Raw genomic sequence first — 20,262 nt, forward strand, 5'->3', positions numbered from 1 at the left:
AATTTTTGCTATTTGAATCCCTGCATGTACTGTATATGCTACTATAACTGAAAAATTAAATAGTTCTCCCCTCCCCCTTCTCAAACTTATTATCCACTATATATGTACGTAACTCCCAGGGCAGCATAAATGAAACTGAACTACAATAGGTATTTTAAGACTTGAGGCATCTTTTGATTTCTTTCCCGCCATATCTCAGGGGCCACTCAGAACAGGTTATAGTACATCTTAAAGACATTTCAGCCTCATAACAAACTTGGTAAGTTCAGAAGAGAAACTGTGGCTGGTCCAAGGCCACACTATAGCTGCATTTGGGTGTAATGCTAAACTATGGTTTAAAGGTAAAGGACACCTGACAGTTAAGTCCAGTTGCAAATGACTCTTGTGTTGCGGTGCTCATCTCGCTTTACAGGCCAAGGGAGCCGGCATTTGTCCGCGCCGCAGACAGTTTTTCCGGGTCAGGTGGCTTGCATGACTAAGTTGCTTCTGGCACAACAGAACACTGAAACCAGAGCAGCGCACGGAAACACCGTTTACCTTCCCACCAGAGTGGTACCTATTTATCTACTTGCACTTTTTGGGGTGCTTTCGAACTGCTAGGTTGGCAGGAGCTGGGACTGAGCAACAGGAGCTCACCCCGTTATGGAGATTCGAACCGCCAACCTCCTGATTGGCAAGCCCGAGAGGCTTAGTGGTTTAGACCACAGTGTAACCCGCGTCCCCTGCTATGGTTTAGCAGTATGCAAACAAGCCTTGGGTTAATCTGCTCTGCTCTGCTCTGTCATCTTTTCCTCAGGTATAGCTGCAAGGAGGAAATTGGAAGATTTCACTTCTATTTTTGACATAATGACGGTTTATCATTCTGTCAAAACCTGGAAAAACTTTGCTTACTCTTAATTATGGCTTAGGGAAACAATCCAACTTCAGATGGTGGTTTGTGAAGTTGGCTCGTTTCCCGAAACCATTGTTAAGATTAGGGCTCCCATGTATTGATAAACTGTGGTTAACTGAACACAGAAGCAAAAAGCTTCCAATCTTCATCTTAACAGCCACACCAGGGGAGTGCAGGCACATGAATCCATGCACATAACACTAAACCATCATTCAGCATTATGTCCAAACCAGACCAATGCAATTTTGTGGTTGGGCAAAGATATGAATCTTGGTCTCCAACTTCCAAATCCAGTCTTCTTCTGTTTCATGTTCTCATGGTCTATAACAAGCAAGTGGTTTGGATTAAAGTGGCTAGATGTTTGTCACACAGTTGAGTGGCAAAGCAACTGCAATTTATGTGAAGGCTGGTAAAATAACACCACCTCCTAATTGGGTGAGTGTTTGAAAAGACTATATAGAAATGACTAGGGCCTAGGCATCAAAATAAAGCGAGTGCTAACAGTGTGCTCCCTTTGCAATTCTCTATATTGGTATATGCTTTCCTAGGTCTCTGGTTAAATTAGTCGAGACCCTCCTGGCCTTAGTTTTGGGAGGAAATGTAGCATACAATAAATGAAGGAGAAGGCAGGGGTGAATGTTGCTCAAATTATGCTTATGCCATGTTGGCAGCACTTCCAAAGGGTTATCTGGAAATAACCAGACATTAATAATACAGCCTGATTGCAGCAGTGATTAGGTATGAACTGCTCTGGCAGCTATCACCACTGGGCTATGAGATGCATTTCAAGAATGCTATCTCTTAGACAGAACCTTTAACATGCTCATCCCAATTAAGCTGAAGTATTTCTCATCAGGATTTGATGGAATTCTGTAGTGGATGGCTCTGCCCAGCAGCACACGCCGAGAAGCCTAGCTATTACATTCAGTCCCCTAAATTTGAACCAGCTGGGTATGCGCTAACAAATACTGTATACCAGAGCAATCCAGTTATCCTGTAAAGAAATTAGAATTTTCAGCCTCCAGTATGAGGGGTGTGCATCAGATTTCAATGTGTCCCAAATCAAGAACAAAGGACCACTTTGCACAGATTTGGGGGCTTGTCGAAGCCACAGTGGGGCCTCTCCAAAGTGCCCTGAAATGATTTGGAGCAATACAGGGTTACAAAAAAAGTAGTGGAGTGTGAGCAAAAATTGAAACACAAGGGTGGGAAGAGGGGGGAGGGAGAGCTCTTTTGTAACTGATAGGTCTAGCTTCTTATAAAAGAGAATGATTTCATATAATTGTAGAATTGGAAGGGACCACAAGGGTCATTGCAATTCAGTCACAATGTTTCGCAAATACTGAATACTGAGAAATCAGGGTTCAGGTCAGGGGTTGCATCACCCCAGTCTGTTTTCTTTCCCCTTTCTGTGTGTATTTCATGAAATTTTAAGCTGCTTGTGGAAAACTTTGCCTCTTACCTTATTCGCATAGTACAGTCAGATTGCAGTCTGAACACGATCATACATAATGCAAGTAAATAATGTTGTTGTTGTTTGTCTGCACATTCATACACTCACTCTTGCATCCCAGAAAAGTTGGATAACCAAAGCCCCAGAGTTGATGCAGTCCAATGGCTACTGCTTGGGATAATTTTTATGATCAAAATGCTTCAGGTCTGCCATTATAGAGTGTGTGTTTTGGGAACTCTAACTTGGTTTCAACACCATGCTTGGAAGACTGAAAATAATGAATGTGTCCAAAGCTCCTTTTTCTTTATCCCTGAATTTTCAAAACTTGCCTCCATAAACCAGGGAAGAGTTCCAAGGTTAGAGACAAGGGGTGGGGAAGATCTGAGATCTAGCACGTCTCATTCTGGCAGCCAAGCACAGTAAACAGCACTCTTCTCAATAAGTTATCACACATGGCAGTTAGATGTGCCTTTGAGTCTCTCTTGCATTTTGTGTGTTACATGTGCATCTGGTTAATATGGTATAGCACACAGAAGAGAAATAAAATGTACATTAGCCTCAGCATAGGTTGTCCATTTGCATTACAAAACCCATTTAGGCCAAAGGCAATTTTGAGTCACACATGCAGAAACATTTAAGGAGTTGTGAAGTTAATGAGATGAGTGTGAAGAGTCTGGACAATAAAGCTGCTGTATCAGTTTCCATGTTCCTTTTACTAGACATTTGCTCCTAATATTCACCCCCAAGAGGAGAAGGGAAAATGTCTATGGAATCGCTATTTTATTCTTGATTAGTCATCTTCAAGGTTTGTTTATCATGCTGGTGTAATAGTAGCATCTGGTTGAAATTTCTGAATTGATGACTTATGAGAAATCTTGTTTGTGAAGCAATCTTTATGAGGAATAGTGGTGGTAAAGATGATGCTTTAATATCTCATGAGATAGCCATCCAGGAGGTCCCAGTCTCACTCTTGAGTTTGCAGGAGAAAAGAGACAGTGCATATGAGAAAAGTTCTATGGTGCCACCTAGAGGTATAGAGAAGACCTCACTTAAATGGTTCTCCACAGCAGTCATGCTATTGTAAGGGCACAATGAACCATCCCATTCCAATTGTGAAGAAAACAAAAATGGAAAAGCTTTTAGAGATAGAGGAAGCTTAGAAGAACACAATCTTTTCCAGATCTCTTCCTCAGCATTCCAAAGAGTTGCCCCATGCCTTTTCTTATTCCTGAAATACATCATAATCATCATAATTTATTGAGTTTATGTACCAACCTATACCCAGAGGTCTCAGGGCGGTTCGCAGAAAAGATCACAACATATGTAATCAAAATAAAAACAACCCAGTAACACACACCCAGAAAAGAGCCACATTTTAAAAGGGTATAGGATATCAAACAGATTCACCAAAGGCCTGGTTAAAAAGGAACATTTTTGTTTGGTGCCTAAGTGTGAGTAATGAAGACGCCAGGCAAACTTCCCTGGGGAGAGCATTCCACAGACGGGGAGGCACTGCAGAGAAGGCCTGTTCTCATGTTGCCACGCTCTGCACATCTCAAGGAGGAGGCATAACATCTTTGTTATATGGTAATATTGAATAAAGTTCCATTTTCAAAGTACTCTTTAAAGGTATAACACAGGTAGCTTCTGCAGGAAGTTACCGCAAAACCCAGTTTCTGAAAATAGGTCACTCATCACTTAGCAATTCTGTTTGTGAACATAGGTCACTCATCACTTAGCAATTCTGACCTTGTCAGTAATCTGCAAAAGGTTTCCTTGGGAAGCAAAGGCTAAATATTGACCTGCTTCAATGAGGGCACACATGCAGATATGATGAAAACCCCTAATTAATCCTGGTTATTTTAAGCCACATTTGACATGCATCAGGCATTCTCTGGTGTTTAGCAGAGGTACAATGATGGGTTGAGTGTGCCAGAACACCTGCAAAGGTCATTTTTACAGCACATTCCTACTTGGTAGAGGTGTGACAAGTAAATAGATAGGTGAGCAAGGAGAGGACAAAGGAGATTATTTTAGAACTGAAATTGCCCATTGTGGGTTGGAAAATATACCTGTGGTACATTGTCTAATCATAAATTGCATGGTGCCACCTTGTAGAAGGAGCAACAATGATATGGCTAGGTGGAGTGATGTTTTGGCTTAAGTTAGCATTTTCTATGATAGTTCAGTTTGTTTGAGATAAGAACATAGAAGAAGAGGCCTTCTGGATCCAGTCTAGCATCCTGTTCTCACAGTGGCCAATCAGATGTCAATGAAGCCCACAAAGACGACATGAGCCAGAACCGGCCCAGCCATTAGGCAGGGTGAGGCCACTGCTTCAGGCGGCAGAAGCCCTGCAGGCGGCAGACTTACAGATGCCCAGCTGCCTCCACCAGTGGTGGAGAAGCACCAAAATGGACTGTGACCATTTTGGGTGAGAACTCACCTGAAATTGGGTACAAGATCTCAAAATATTTGAGGCAAGATCTCACCCAAAATCAGCACGATGTTGCCCAAAATTAGTGCTGATGATAGCACTGGGATCTGGCTTGCTGGGCCAAAAATATCCTCCACCCTTGCCCTAGCCGGTGATGGAACCCTGGAAGCTGTCCTTTTTATAAACAGATTATTTGTGTAACGTTTCTTAATAGGGCTGCATCATTTAGTGTTTTAATTGAATAGATTAATCACTCTTAAAACTTTTTGACAGACCAAAAATGTTTCTCCTCCAGTTAATTGGGCAGCAGAAGTTTAAATGTGTTGTTGTTGTTTTTTAATTTAATCATTTATAAATGTTTGTAAAAGCTGCAGATGACTAGTCCCATTTTAAAAGAAACATTCCTTGTTGTGTGTAGAGAGGAGAGCTAAAAGCACCCTGGAGGCTGGTCCATTAGGGCGAATGTAGCACTGCCTCCATCAAGTGCCCACCTACCCGACTTCTTTAAACCAGGGCAGCGGGTGGCATGGCCTGTCAGCTTCCTCCCCCTTAGACTCAGCATTGCTTCTGTAGAACCGGAGAAGGAAAATAGGCTCCACATGCCATTTGCTATGACTCCACATACTGTTCGCCTTCCTGCTTTCTGCCCTACCAACACCAGTGCAGATCAGCCCCTGCTCTGAAAGCCTCACATCAGATGATGCCGGTTACAACACATGTGCATCTCGTGAAAATGAATAAAGTGTTGTTTGCTTTTTAGAACAATTATTTTTCTCCCATAATTATTTATCTGGAGGATTTTTACCCCAGTAAAGAACCTCCTCCACCACCCCCAAAAAAGTGGCTTAGTGATAAGCCTGCCTTCAGGCTTAAAAGACATCACACAAAAGGTAAGGGGATGGGAAGGGATGATGGGGAGAATGATCAGGCACTAGTTACAAAGTTTTTATACCAGCCAGTTGAAATGGTAAGACCATTCCAGAAGAAGAGAAGACAAAAGTTGCTGGTCTTTCAGCAGAGCCTGTAGCAGGGGTGCCCAAACATTTTTCAAAGAGGGCCAGATTTGATGAAGTGAACATGCGTAAGCGCCGACCAAAGTTGCTGAGCTTTTTTTACAATTTTACCCCAGGACATATAGTGTTTTGGAGGCAGGATTAAATTGGCCAGCGGGCCACCGGATAAGGCCCCTGAAATGGACTTTCGACATGCCTGGCCTATAGCATGGTCCTACTTCCCTTGCCTTCCTCCTCCTGTTTCAGAATAGCTTAAGATGAACACCTAAGTTAGTCCTTCTAAGTTAATGAGAAGATTCATAGAAATGTAGGGCTAATAGCTAGGGGGTGGTGAGGAAGGCCCCCGCCAGGGGTGCAGGCAAGGGGTGCGCAAAATTGGCTTATATGTCCATAAATGTCTATAAATAAAAATATTGATTAGTGTGTGAGGAATTGAACAGGTGGCCCCCTCCCATGGAGGAGAAGCAGAAAGAAGAGCTAATTTGTCCGTTGCTAAGGGGGACAATCTGGACAGTTCTGCCAGGGATGCAAGGTCACCTAGCTACAGCTCTGCCCAGGGGTCATTGAGTCCAACCCTCTGCAATCCAGGAATCAGAGCTAAAGAATTCCTGACAGATGGCCATCCAACCTACACTGCAGATATCAGAACTTACTTCCAGAAGATGATTTAAATATAGTCAAAATTATGACTACATGTCTGCCAACAGTGACTTGGCATCCACTCCATTCACACCACATTTTTTTCCGCAGTTACAGAAGCCTAATGCATAGTTTCTCAACCTGTCACCATTTTCAGAGTGGTATTAGTGATGAGCACTTTGCTTCCTCTTGCCTTGCCTTGCCTTGCCTTGCCTTGGGGGAGGTGGGAGTTAAAAGGATCTAGAAAAGATAGAGAGAAAATGCAAAGGAGAAAAATATTGGTCTACCAGACTTTTAGAAGACATCTGAAGGCAGCCCTGTTTAGGGAAGCTTTTAATGTTGAACAGACTATTGTATTTTAATATTTTGTTGGAAGCCGCCCAGAGTGGCTGGGAAAACCCAGCCAGATGGGTGGGGTAGAAATAAAAAAATATTATTATTGTTATTGTGTTCAGGGCCAGCCCAAGACATTTTGGCACCTGAGGCAAACCACAAAATGGTGCTCCCCTCCCCACCAGGGAAGAAGGGGTGAGTGAAGATCTATATCTGGAACAAGGGGAGGGGAAAATAAAGATCTATATCAGGATCACCTGCTGCTGTGGATCCTGCAGCCCAAGGTGGTTACCTCAGCTTGCCTCATGGATGGGCCGGCCCTGGCTACGTTTGCTTCTTACCCATTTCTAATGCTCTGTGTTTTCTCTTTCATTAAAGGAAAGTGTGGACCTGGGGGAGATCATGTTTTCCCTTTGTTATCTGCCAACTGCAGGTCGCCTCACTTTAACAGTCATTAAATGCAGGAATCTCAAAGCGATGGACATAACTGGTTACTCAGGTGAGTGTTCCCTCGCTCAGAGCAATGAATTTCTATATGTGACCTTGCTCCTGTGGTGATATATTTATTTAATTTATTTCACAAGAGTGTAACAAAACCTCAAAGTCTGTAACAAAAAGTTGTTGTTGTTTGCCTCCGTCTGTCTCAAGAGACAATGGAGTGCACCTTTGGGGGTGAAGTGAAACTGCTGGAGAATCACAGTGGCTGCAGAGACCAGTAACTCATAACTGCTGCCTCCCACATTGTTTTTTGCTGAATTAGCTGCATTAGGGTGCAAGCCTGGGCAGTGTGTATGGAGGTCCTGCACTGCCCAGATGACAAGACCCGCCCCCCTCAGCCACCCTGATGTGGTTCAAAGGAAAGCAGAGAAATACATCAGGCACCAGCTTAGCTGCAGGAGTTGCCAGAAGGAGACATACAAAGCACCATCCAACTGTCTTAGGGACTCTTCTCTGGATTTGTTTAGGATTCACTTCTTAGTTTTTTCTTCTCCTGAAGATATCCCGCAAGGCAGCAGAAGTTTAGGATCAGAGTTTTCCCTCTCCTAGATGGGCTACTTTCTCAGGTTGACAAGCTCCATCTACGCCTCATTTCCCTCTACAGTATGTGCAGTACAGTGGTACCTCAGGTTAAATACTTAATTCGTTCCGGAGGTCCGTACTTAACCTGAAACTGTTCTTAACCTGAAGCACCACTTTAGCTAATGGGGCCTCCTGCTGCCACCGTTCCGCTGGAACCTGATTTCTGTTCTCATCCTGAAGCAAAGTTCTTAACCTGAAGCACTATTTCTGGGTTAGTGGAGTCTGTAACCTGAAGCATATGTAACCTGAGGTACCACTGTAACCACATTGGTGACTGTTGGGTGCATTATTGGTCCTGTCTGCTCAATCTGCCAGAGACTGTCTTCACATGCAGGGAAAGTCCCTAACTCACCAAGGGTTTGAGTCCACTGGCTACCCTCCCCTGGTTCAACCTGCCAGTCGAAGCCCTTTCCCAGGCTGTGGCTGCCGTTGTATGCTTACAGCCTCTAGGAGCCACAGGTGGAGCTGAGCGCAGGGTGGGGACCAAAGGTGGGCAAACTACCCTAGAAGGAGCACGACGTGTCCCCCATCTAGCACCCCATACATCCCAATTTACAAAAAGCATAAAACCATAAAATCATCAGTAAGCTGAAAACCAAATTAAAACACAGATCAACATTCTGCCGAAACAAAAGTGCTTTTAGCAGGCACAGAAAAGAGTACAGTCAACAGGCAGGGAGTTCCAAGGTATGAATGGTGCCACTGTCTTGCTTTAATAATCAGACAATGAGTTTGTTATATGGATACCATTTATTCAAACTAGCCATCAACAAAACAGAAGTATTTCCTTCCCATCCATACACAAACAATAGTATGATGCACTGAAGATTTTGGCTGCAGCAGGTCAGAGGAACTCCCTGAAAGCATTGTTGTTCTGGCAAGCCTGAGACTGCATCACTAGAGCTAGGTCAGAATCCAAGACCTAAGTAGAGAAAGAGGGAGCATTAGGCAGGCTTTAAAGATGGGGCTGATGGGACTCCAAAACATGGGAAAAGTGTCAGGTTGGCAAGGGCTGTTCTACTGTAACCATACCTAACAATGTGTAACTGAAATATCTTATTCTTCCCCTTCACTCCACCTCCCTGCCTATTTCTTGTTGTTTTCACAGTGTCAGATTTTAGCCAGAAAGCCCTCGGGGCAGAGCCCTGCCTTGTGTACGTTGGTAGCACTCTATGAATTAATACAACAACAATTACAAAAACAAAAAGGATAAAACAATAATTTCACACTGGTTTCCATAGAATTAAGGTGTGGCTAATTTTTGCAGGATCGCACCATGTATTCCTATACCCTCCACCACTTTCCCAGTCAGCTGTGGAGCAAACCAATAGGAGAAGTGAGCCAATGGTCAATCCAATTGATCTGATTGTAGAACTGATTGAAGCTCAGCTAACCCCAAACTGAGATTGCATCAGTTGGGTTTACTAATCACATCTTCTAATTCCTAAGATTTCATGGCTTAATCTTTCAGGTGCTACAAGACTCTTTTGTTCTGTTTTGCTTTTTGCTGTTTTGGATTAACACTGCAACTTCTCCACAAATTCTGTTCCCTGTAGATTTGCCACATGGATTATTTGGGAAATGATAGAGCTGCTATAAACACACACACATATATAATTCTTTTTGAGAACTTTCATTGTGCAGATAGTTGAGTTTCTGCCATAACAACTATTTTTAATGGCCCAGATTTCCACATATCAGTGTCTTGAGTATTGCTGGCAAACATTTTAATCTACGGCAGCAACAGCAGAGACTGTTTGGGCAGACAAACATTTCTGCTCAGATGGCATTTGATGCAGGTTGAATCACTGCAAATCCATGGTTCAGAGGGAAAACAGCTCAGTAGCTCAGCAGTGATGCCCTATATAGTTACTGGAACTTCTAAATACGCAGCGATTTTCTCCAGCAGCCTACATAGAATTCAAACTATGTTGGAAACTCAGAAGCAATTTGCCAAAGTCAATCTCCGGGGCAGCTAGGGAGGTATTGCTGCCTTATTTTCCCTTCTCTTTCCCCTCTGTTTCCATTGACAAAAAAGCTGCTAAAACCCCTTACATGAATTCATTTCTTGAAAATAGTTCAAAGACATATAACTTACCAGACAGGGTGCACAAGGAAAGTGTGCAACCAAAGAGCTGGAGGGTTGCTCATGCATGAAGAACACCTGTCTCATATTAAAGAATAGTAAATGGACTGGTGGACAAATTTAGCAATGAGCACAGGAAACAGGTCCAGAAGACTCTGTTGGAAAAGGAGTGATCTGTGGGAGAGCTGCATAATTACAAAATCACTACCTCCCTACAGAAAAGCGGGCCCACATATACATACATGGCATGGTATTCAATTAAGTTTTACTCAAGAGCAGACCCGCTGAAGTTAATGGACACCTCTGTTAGATCCATCAGTTTCAATAGGTCTACTCTGAGTACAACTTATTTGAATACCACCAATGGTCTCTGGATTGACAGCTGATTTAATGTCTCAAAAGTTTTTTTAAAAAAAGTTTGTTCTAACCCATACTTTTCTAGTCTTCCATGTAATTCAATGAGCTCCATTGAATTTTGTAGAAAGAAGAGTTTGACCAAAAAAACACAACCCCACCCCCATAAACACTTCCCTGCTGCAAAGCATGGGAGCAATAGTTATGACATCCCTAAAACTGACAAATTAAGAAATCTGGCACACCTGAGGAAGTGTTCATCACTAGACTGTTACATGTTGGACCTGTAGCAAAGTGCTGCGGTTTGGAGTCCTCAGCTTCCAGGTTCCACCCAGCCAACCAGCTGCGTCCTTTCCACAAATATTCTATGCCATTCCCCTCACATCCCCTCCAATGGCCACTCAGCATTCTGTGGCCACTGAGCATGCTCAGCCCCTCATTGGGCTATTTTGGTGAGCCCCTCTTCTCCCCTGCAAAATATCTGTACATTTCCCCAAGCCTAATATTGTGCATGGATAGTGCTGCTTTGTCTCGATGTGGGTCCACACTCAGAAAATGAGCTTGCTGTTAGTTTATTATAGGATATTAGTTTATAATATGACATAAAGGTAATGTTAGGTTCTGACTCCCCTTTTTTGTGCACAGTTTTCATTGTTAACTAACCATAGTTGGGTTTGAATGATCAAACATGATACTACTGAAGATGTGGAAGAAGGAGTGAGATTGTGATGGCAATCCATGATCCCATGTGTTCTTTTTGCCCAGAGCCTAGGTGCCTGCAAACCCAGAGACTTTCTTCTCTTCCACTCCTGCTTCCACATGTTCCATATCCCATTTGGTCATGTGAGCAGCAGGGATCCCATGGATACTGGGATCATCATCAATGCTGTCATTTTCTCTTTCTCCTGCTCTCCAGATCCTTACGTCAAGGTGTCCTTGCTCTGTGATGGAAGGAGGCTAAAGAAGAAGAAAACCACCATTAAAAGAAACACACTTAATCCTAACTACAATGAGGCAATAATCTTTGATATCCCTCCAGAGAACATGGACCAAGTCAGCCTGCTTATCTCTGTTATGGATTACGACCGGTAGGAGGGAATCTCTGTAATGCTTAAATCCCATTCGAGCCATTTCCTCGTTCTTGAGTTTCCACGGTGTGACTCACTTGATTACGTGACTGGGTTGTGCAAGAGACAAGTCATGTTATTAGAAATACCAAATTGCACTTCTTGCTTCTCAAGTATTTCCCCTTTGGGTCAGCAAGGCATGTTCCTAGGATTTAATTGGCTCTGGAAAGAGCATGACTCTGGCTTCCTCTGAAGTTGTGAAGTCCATTGGTGATGGGGACAGGAGCATAAATCACAGGCTCATGTTCATGCTTGAAGATTCACATGGAGATCAGTCTTGATAATTACAGCATACACTCCCGATTTACCAGGGACAGTCCTTATCCCATTAGCAGATATGTCTCTGATTTGCCTATGAGGCATGCTGTATTAAAATTCTGTTCTCATTTGTAGCTTCAGCAAGAAGGGACAGGTTTAAATGTGTCACTGTGGCAAAAGAAAGCATGTCTAAAACATGTTCCGTGTGTGGTTACCCCTTTCAGAGTCGGCCATAATGAGATTATTGGGGTTTGCCGTGTAGCAAACAATGCTGAGGGACTAGGCCGAGACCACTGGAACGAAATGCTGGCTTACCCACGGAAACCAATTGCACACTGGCACCCACTAGTAGAGGTGAAGAAATCCTTCAAGGAGGTATGTAAAGTATTTAATAACTTCATTTGAATGTATGTTTTGTAGGCCAAAATTATTTTTGGAGAAGCTTGCACTTGTACCTTGTGAATTTTGAAGAACACCTTACCCAATGATAGGCTTTGTAGCTATACTATCAGTGTAAGAGTTAAGTTTCCAGATACTGTTGGTGTGGTTGTGTTGTATTCATGCACACCTCCCTACCCAAGTTTTGGCTCTGGAAACCTGCAGCAGTCCTTAAGCATTTTGGCCCGGCTTCAACTTGCACAGAACCTTGTTAATAGACCAATTTATTTTAACCAGCTCAAATGTGCAGCTTTAATCCTTTTTAATTTCAGAGCAATGCACAAAACGTGCCTACTTCCATGGACTTTGAAGCTGGGAATAAACCAGAGAACTGAGTAAAATGGAAGGAGTTAATGGAGCTGATCTTTGCTGAAGCAGAAGTACATAAGTCATCTGCAGCCTCCAGAACTGTTCAAAATCTAATATGATATCTACAGTAACATCTGCAGAACACGATGCTCTAGTGGCCAGCTTTTAGGAGAAATACCCTACTATTATTACTTAATCACTTGTTTCAGAAAGGTGAACTCAAAGCAACTTACAAAATGAACATTAAAAGCAAGTGTAAAGGAACCTAAAACGCACCTATACTGTGTATAAAGCAGAGCCAATTCAACCTCACCTACTAAAAGATTAATAGAAATTAAGATCCAAAGGCAGGATGAATGAGAACAGTTTTGCTTGGTGCCTAAAAACAGATAGTGATGGCACCAGGCATGCCTCTCTGGGGAGAACGTTCCACTGAGCAGGCCCTTTCTTATGGCACCACCCTCCTATCCTAATTGATTAGTACGCAATGCAGTTGTGCCAGGAGTGGTGTTGTGTGTTCAGACCATCTCTTGATGGCAACCTGGCCCCTGAATTCTGCACCAGCTGCCATTTCCATACCATCTTCAAAGGTTTCCATCAACAGATTAAGCAACAAAGCAAACCAATAATTGTGCTGCCCCAAATGGGGAAAGAAGCAAAGGAAGCAGGAGGTACACCTCCAACTGACCGTATTTTGTGGGAGGGATTCAGGTGCATACCAGGAAATGTAGCTTTGCAAAATTAAAGCACCAGTGCAACAAATCTGCTTTAAAAAAAACACACACACAAAAGCCCACCCTGGCATTTTGTGTTTGAAAAGTGATGAGAAAATGTGTGACATAAAGAATTGGTTAATGGAAAGTCATATAACCACCAAGCGAGCAAATCAGAATGAATTATTATGTTTATTATAATGTTTATTTATACCCTGCCTTTTTTCCTGACAGGACTCAAGGTGGTTTACATATAAAAATGAGAACTGCTAAAACGTTTTTAAAACAATCATAAAAAGCAAGCAGACATTGATAGAAGTAAAACTATATGCATATATTAAATATATTAAAGTAAAGACTGGATACAATCTAACCTCCATGTAAGTTTTGTGTCAGCAAACTAGGGTGAATGTTCAATAGATAGGACATCTAGGGTTGCTCAGTCAGTTGCAGGATGCATGCACAAAAAAGTCCACAATTATGACTCAGTAACGTTCCTAGCTGCAATGCAAGGGAATACAGGAAGAGCAATGAAGCCTGGGTTACCATCCATCTAGAACCCAATGAAACCCCAGATTGACACTGAACCCCCTATAAACTGTCTCCTTGAGACAAAACACAGGAAAATTCATGACACTTGGCTAACTTCACCTGTAATCAGCTAGACTACTACAATATGGGGTCATTGTGTTTGGTAGTCGTAAAGTACAGCCAGATACAGATGCAAAGAAGGATGCCAGTGTCTAGATGTCTATTTGGTTGATACACTAGCTCTGCACTATCAATTTAATGTTAACTCTTAAAAAAAAAAAGATTCAGCAGAGAACACACCAATGTTCCTCCTCATCTCCCTCCCATGCTCTCTCTCTCCCCTTGTTATTTGTTGATCTGAAGCTGAGCAATTCCATCAGGGACAAGAAGCTGCTGTGATCCTAGAACAAGTACTTCCAAGTACATGTATGCTATGCATCCACCAATAAGTTTTGTTCCCTGTTGTTTTGTTTTGGTAGGAGAGTAAACAAAGCAAACAAGAAACTGCTTGGAACATATTCCAAAGGGGAAAGGAAACCCTTAACTGAAGCAGAAGGTTATTTAGAACAAGAGCAAAAACTCCCATTAAACAAGATACACAGATACCAAGTTACCTTGCTGTCCCAGAGAACCAAATATTTTCTCCAGATGAGTGTGAGTGTGTGAGGACACACGCACACACACACACAGAGAGAGAGAGAGAGAGAGAGAGAGAGAGAGAGAGAGAGAGAGAGGGAGAGAGAGAGAGAGAAAGTATTTTGGATCTGTTTCCACAGATTGTTTTTTGCTTTTAAGCTCAGATCTCTTTGAGCTTCTCAGTAGACTGTAAGCAACATTTCCAAAGCTTCAACCATGGTTCTCTAGTGCAACCCATGCCACCCAGATGTCCTGTGGGTTCTTTGGGATAGGAGCATGTGGTCACCAGCAGGTACTTATTTCAATAGCCACAGCACATCTTGCTGTAAGCTTAGGCAGTGGCACAGTCCAAGGTATTGTTGTGTGCAGCCAGTCGCCCAGCAGGTCCCAACGCATGAAGGTTAATGGAGACTTTTCTTTAAGATGTATGGTTTTATTTACACATATATTCAACCTGTGCACCAGATGGAAAGACTCGTGCCATTAGCGCTCCCAACAAATCTTGCTTCCCCATTAGGGGTCTAGTGGGGTCCCCAAAGCCATAGCCTTGGATTCCACTCGGAGGCTAAAAATAGACAGAATGTATGAATTACAGAAATTTCTAATGTTTGCTCAGGAAAAGTTTGTTAACTGGAAGACTGAGCCCATGAAAAGCAAGTATAGACATGGCAAGGCAAAGGTAGAGAGTGTGCTCTGGAACTGATAATTTGTTACAGTGAAGATCAGGGGGCGTTGTTCGATAAGAGAGGTGGATAATTCATGACATCTGATAGCCTTCACTCCTCTGATGCTACTAAATAATTTTTATGTGATCTCTAATCCACTTTTGTAAGGATGCATTAAATCAGTAGGCTCTGCAACGCTGACAGGATTATTCAGTACAACCAAAAACAGCTCTAGAATATTACACACACACCCTTTCACGGCACCCTGCTCTGGCATCTTCTGTAAATATAATCTATGGCTGTCTGGATCTGTGTATTGTACTGCTATTAGCAAGAAGCCAAGGGAAGGAGGTAGGCATGTTTTCCCCCTACCCCTACTCAACACATTTCCAGCTCCAATATGCATCCCCAGTTTTCAATCTCAGCACATTAAGGTTCCATGTAGTATGGGTGGATTTAGTTATTACAAAGCATATACATAAACCAGTTAATGTTCTCAAAATCTCTAAGCAGTGTGAAATATAAAAACAAACAATATCATTAAAACAAAATTATAAGCAAAAAGCAAAGAAAAAGATAAACCCATAAAAGCTTATAAAAACAGGAATTCAGGCGACTCAAGTACATACAACTGGGTCCAGTCTTATGGTCAGGGAGGGCCAAGTCAAAGTGATCAGTTTTTAGAATATGTCTGAAGCAGCTTGTGGCTGCTGCTTCACATATAGGAGAGGGAAGGATATCCCAGAATCTAAACCATTTTTTAAAAGTATGGTTTGGGAACCAGAACCAGGGAGTCCTCTTTCACCAGGCTGCCCATGATGCAGCGAGACCATCTGGAGAGGAGCAACAACCATCATAGAGCCTAGTCAGGCTCAAAGCAGGGTCTGACTTCATTTAAATGTGAGCTTTCACAGGTGTTAATAACCATCACAAGCCTCCACCTTTAGGTTCAAGTACAAAATGTACTTCTTTGATCTGCTTTTGCTAAGGCAAACTCTGGGCGTCATGCTGGGTGAGGAAGCCTTCGTGAATAAATGAATAAGTGAAAGCCTCGAACCACTAAACCAAACACTGCAGAGTTTACAGATCCTTTGAGAATATGAAGAAGAATACGAACCAGATGTTACAGACGTTGGCCATTACACCCTCATGCACAATTGGTGGTTGCTCAGTTACAGCACTGATGGGCACCAATTATGAATCTCTAGAAAACAGCGTTCCCTTGAGTTCAGCATATGTCATTATTTTGTTCAGAAAACGGCAAGCTCCAATTTTGCCGAAAATAAAACTATACATGCATCTGACACGTGCGGCATCGCTAAACATCTGGCCACTTATATGAGCATGTACGAGGCAGCTGTTGTTAAATCTCGCCATTATTTTCAGTAAGTGGTGCAGAAAGAGAATTCTGGATTTCTGAAAGCCTAGTTTCTTTTACTTGTTGGAGGTAGTTCAATCCTTTCCTAATCAAGAAGATTAGACAAATTCATGGAGAATAAAGCTAGCAGGGGTTACTAGCCATTATGACTATGTTTTCTTCCGCTCTCAGGGGCAGTATGCTATTGAATACCAGTTGCTTGCAAATACATTTGGGGAAAGTGCTGTTGCATTCAGGTCCTCCTTATATGCTCCCATAGACATCTGAGAGCAGGATGCTGGACTAGATGGGCTTGTTAGTCTGATCCAGCAGGGATTTTCTTATGTTCTTATGACTGGCAGGAAAAGCCCTGAGTGTCTTCCTTCTGTGGTCTTTCACCTGCCCTTTATCTGCAGTAGCTACTTTATACCACGTCAGACCACTGGTCCATCTATTGCGTACACCAGTGATGGGAAATCTCCAGCCCATAATCCCAATTAGCCTCCTCGGGCCTCTCCATCTGACCTGTCAGGCTATTTGTACAGTCTGCAACTTACCTGCCCTACAGCTGATATCAGCTGATCATCACAGGAACAAAGGAAGTTGTGTTGCACCTTTGGTCCATCTAGCTCAATACTGGCAGCAGTTCTCCAAGGTTCCAGGCAGGTGAAATTCCCAACCTTACCTGGAGATACTGGGGACTGAACCTGGGACCTTTTGCATGCCAACCAGATGCTCTTCCGCTGAGCTACGGCTGTTCCCCCTGCTTGCAGAGAGCAGTGAATGGTGCTTTGAAGCCCCAACAATCACCACATGGGTCACCTGACATCATTGTGACATCAGGCGATTGAAAGCTAGATGGCCCCACCCACCTGCCAAACATGACGGTGGTCTCCATGTTGAGTGGCAGCAGCTTTCCGGGTTTTCAAAGAGCAATCTCTTTCAGCCCTACCTAGAGGTGCTGGGGACTGAACCTGGGACCTTTTGCATGCAAAGCATGTCCTGTAACACTGAGCCACAACCTTTGCCAAATTGCACTCTTTACCCAGGAGAGAAAACAAAATATAATTCATCAGGTGATATTTGGGTTGCAACTGCTTGTGCTTTCTATTTGTTGTGCATGTGGTGTTAAGCGGGGAAAATATGCATGCATCAGTAACTTGGGTGGTCAGCTGCATGACCCTGCACTGGTCTCACCATCATTTTGCGTAATAATAATAATAATAATAATAATAATAATAATAATTTATTATTTGTACCCCGCCCATCTGGCTGGGTTTCCCCAGCGTAGAGCTGGTGAGAGTGCTACTGCTGGTTTATGTGGGCTGGATGTACAATGACTTCGTGTCTGACACTCTTCAAGACTGATATTTAGGTATGCCCTTTAAATACGCAAACTGAAACAGCCCCTTAGTGCTAATTTGTTTTAGCACAAACGTACCCTATAATTCATCCGCCAATGACCCTTTATCTATTTCTGCCAACAGCAAAATCCAGCACCTGGATTGAGCGCTCCCAAGGCAGTGATCCCTGTAGCAGAGTCATCCCACTCCTTTTCTCCTGTGATGCTGTCTCACTCCAAATATTCCAAGGTATCCATCAGACAAGGATCATTTTACAAGAAGATATTAAACAAAGAGATAAAAACAACAACAGCGGCCTGTTTTTTTTTGTTGTTGTTTTTTTTTGCAGACACTGATGGGGAAAGGGCTTAGCAGAGATTTCCGGAGGATGAGTTTGGCTGTATCTGGTATTGCAAACTCATATTATCATCAGCTCGTTACAATAAAATAGATCTAAAATTTAATAAGGCCATTTCAGTCTTTGGGGACCGTGACATTTATTTGTTTAAAATAATACATCAGGTACTTAATGAGTGTAGGTGACACCCTAGAGGGCTTGTTCAAAAGCAATTCCATCTGTGTATTTAGAGCAATGAAACTTCTCTGGAGAATCTGTCACAGTTGGAATCAATATTTTGTCGGCTTCTCAAGCTCCCTTTAAACACAAAGAGCTTAAAATTGGTTTTTAGATGTTTTTAAAGGGCTTTATTTGTTCCATAATCTGTCAGCATCGAGGTATCAGATGTTCAGGTTCCATATTAGCAGTTTTTCCCTGTCTTGGAAAATTGATTCTGCATGGCAAGAGTTGGGGAACTTTGTCAGCCCAAGGAGACTTTCCAGGGGGCAGCTGCCAGCTGCCAGTGGGGCCAGAAACAAAAGCATGTGGAGCAAATGGCTGTAACTTAGACATTTATACACACATCTTTCTCCATCCAGGCAAGGAAGAGGCATCATCAGAATTCAAGGACACATTCCAGCCAGGCAAAAGACCCCGAGAAGAGCGTGGAACATGATTGCCCTAGGAAGGGTCATGGCTTAGGAAGAGTCCCAAGGGTGACATAGAGAGGCCCAGAGGCCCATATTTGGTCCCTAGGGCCTGAGGTTGCCCACCCTTTATCTATGATTTGGAACCTAACCACATGGATCTAAGAAGTTATCAGAATGCACTCTGGATTTATTAATGCAGGCCTACGGTTATTCGGGAGGCGGGTGGCACTGTAGGTTAAACCACAGAGCCTAGGACTTGCCGATCAGAAGGTTGGCAGTTTGAATCCCTGCGACGGGGTGAGCTCCCGTTGCTCAATCCCTGCTCCTGCCAACCTAGCAGTTCAAAAGCACGTCAAGTGCAAGTAGATAAATAGGTACCACTCTGGTGGGAAGGTAAACGGCGTTTCCGTGCACTGCTCTGGTTCACCAGAAGCGGCTTAGTCATGCTGGCCACATGACCCGGAAGCTGTCTGTGGACAAACACTGGCTCCCTCGGCCTATAGAGCGAGATGAGTGCCGCAACCCCAGAGTCGGTCACGACTGGACCTAATGGTCAGGGGTCACTTTACCTTTACCTTTAGGGTTATTTGGACCTTCTTGAAAGCCAGGTCTAAGGAAAATCATAAGAGACTAATGTTTCTCTTTCGTCTTGCAACTTGGTGAGAAAAACTGAATCGCTGTTTTAAAACAGGCCACAATTCAAATATCCTGTTTCAGTGATGAATAATAGATAGATTTTGTTACTGGAGGTTTTTTTTGGAGGGGGGAGAGTTTAGAAATGTCCTTTGGAAATTCATGTTCCTTTATGTAGAAGTCTGCCATTAATAGAGACAGAGATACAAAACAGAGGGCTGTGATGCAAGTGCATTTCTTTACAGTCTATTTTACATATTGTGCTTGTAGGGGAACATATGCTTTAGGAAATATCGTGTGGGTGCAAGAACCTGGTTTTGCTGCCACATAAGGTATGAAGCAAACATTAAGCCCCAGAAAGGCAAGGAGTACTGTATCGAGTTCTGGGCACTACAGTTTAAGAAAGATATTGACAAACTGAAATGTGTGCACCGGAGAGTGACCAAGATGATCAAAGGTCTGTAAACCAAGCCTTAGGGGGAAAGATTGAAAGAGTTATATATGTTTAGCCTGGAGAAGAGAAGACTGAGAGGTGATATATCATCATATTCAAATATCTGAAGGGTTGTCACATGGATGACAGAGCAAGCTTGTTTTCTCCTAGTCCAGAGTGTAGAACCCAAACCCATGGATTCAAGTTAGAAGAAATCGGATCCTCTTCAAGGCGGGTACGCGTTGCACTTGGGCCCCCAGGCATCTCCCACCTCCTGGGTGTGGGCAGAGCTATGCCCTGCTCCACTCCAGTTGATTGTTTCGCAATCACTTGGTCCCGAAAGCCAATGGCTTGGCTTGGGGGGTGGCTGCGAAACATTATTTAACCCCTGCATGATGTTTGCTGGACCTCTTTGCCTTCACACAGCGGATCACGGATCACCCGCCTACCCCCACCCCCCTTTATCTGGTGTGTTGGCATTGCTATGGACGTTGTTGGTCATCCGTTTTGCCTGGTAGGAATTTTTTCCGACTGGCAGAGCCATT

The 20,262-nt window shown here is 43.1% G+C and overlaps 2 protein-coding genes across 5 annotated transcripts in view; both read left to right on the plus strand.

Annotated features, from left to right (window-relative positions):
- Nucleotides 1–20,262, plus strand: part of LOC309372174 (uncharacterized protein) — a gene marked incomplete at its 3' end in the record, with an annotated part of 317,646 nt that overhangs the window by 259,465 nt on the left and 37,919 nt on the right. The window lies entirely within an intron of this gene.
- Nucleotides 1–20,262, plus strand: part of SYT6 (synaptotagmin 6) — a 131,413-nt gene that overhangs the window by 103,379 nt on the left and 7,772 nt on the right. For 3 of the 4 annotated variants that reach the window (XM_081915249.1, XM_081915251.1, XM_081915252.1), the window contains exons 4-7: nt 7,146–7,266; nt 11,204–11,375; nt 11,897–12,047; nt 17,809–17,913. In XM_081915249.1, coding sequence (XP_081771375.1) covers nt 7,146–7,266; nt 11,204–11,375; nt 11,897–12,047; nt 17,809–17,913 — 549 coding nt within the window. The remainder of the gene's footprint in view (nt 1–7,145; nt 7,267–11,203; nt 11,376–11,896; nt 12,048–17,808; nt 17,914–20,262) is intronic. The other variant, XM_081915250.1, reaches the window with a different exon arrangement.

The sequence above is a fragment of the Podarcis melisellensis genome, assembly GCF_964234715.1.
Source record: "Podarcis melisellensis genome assembly, chromosome: 6".
NCBI lineage: Eukaryota > Metazoa > Chordata > Lepidosauria > Squamata > Lacertidae > Podarcis > Podarcis melisellensis.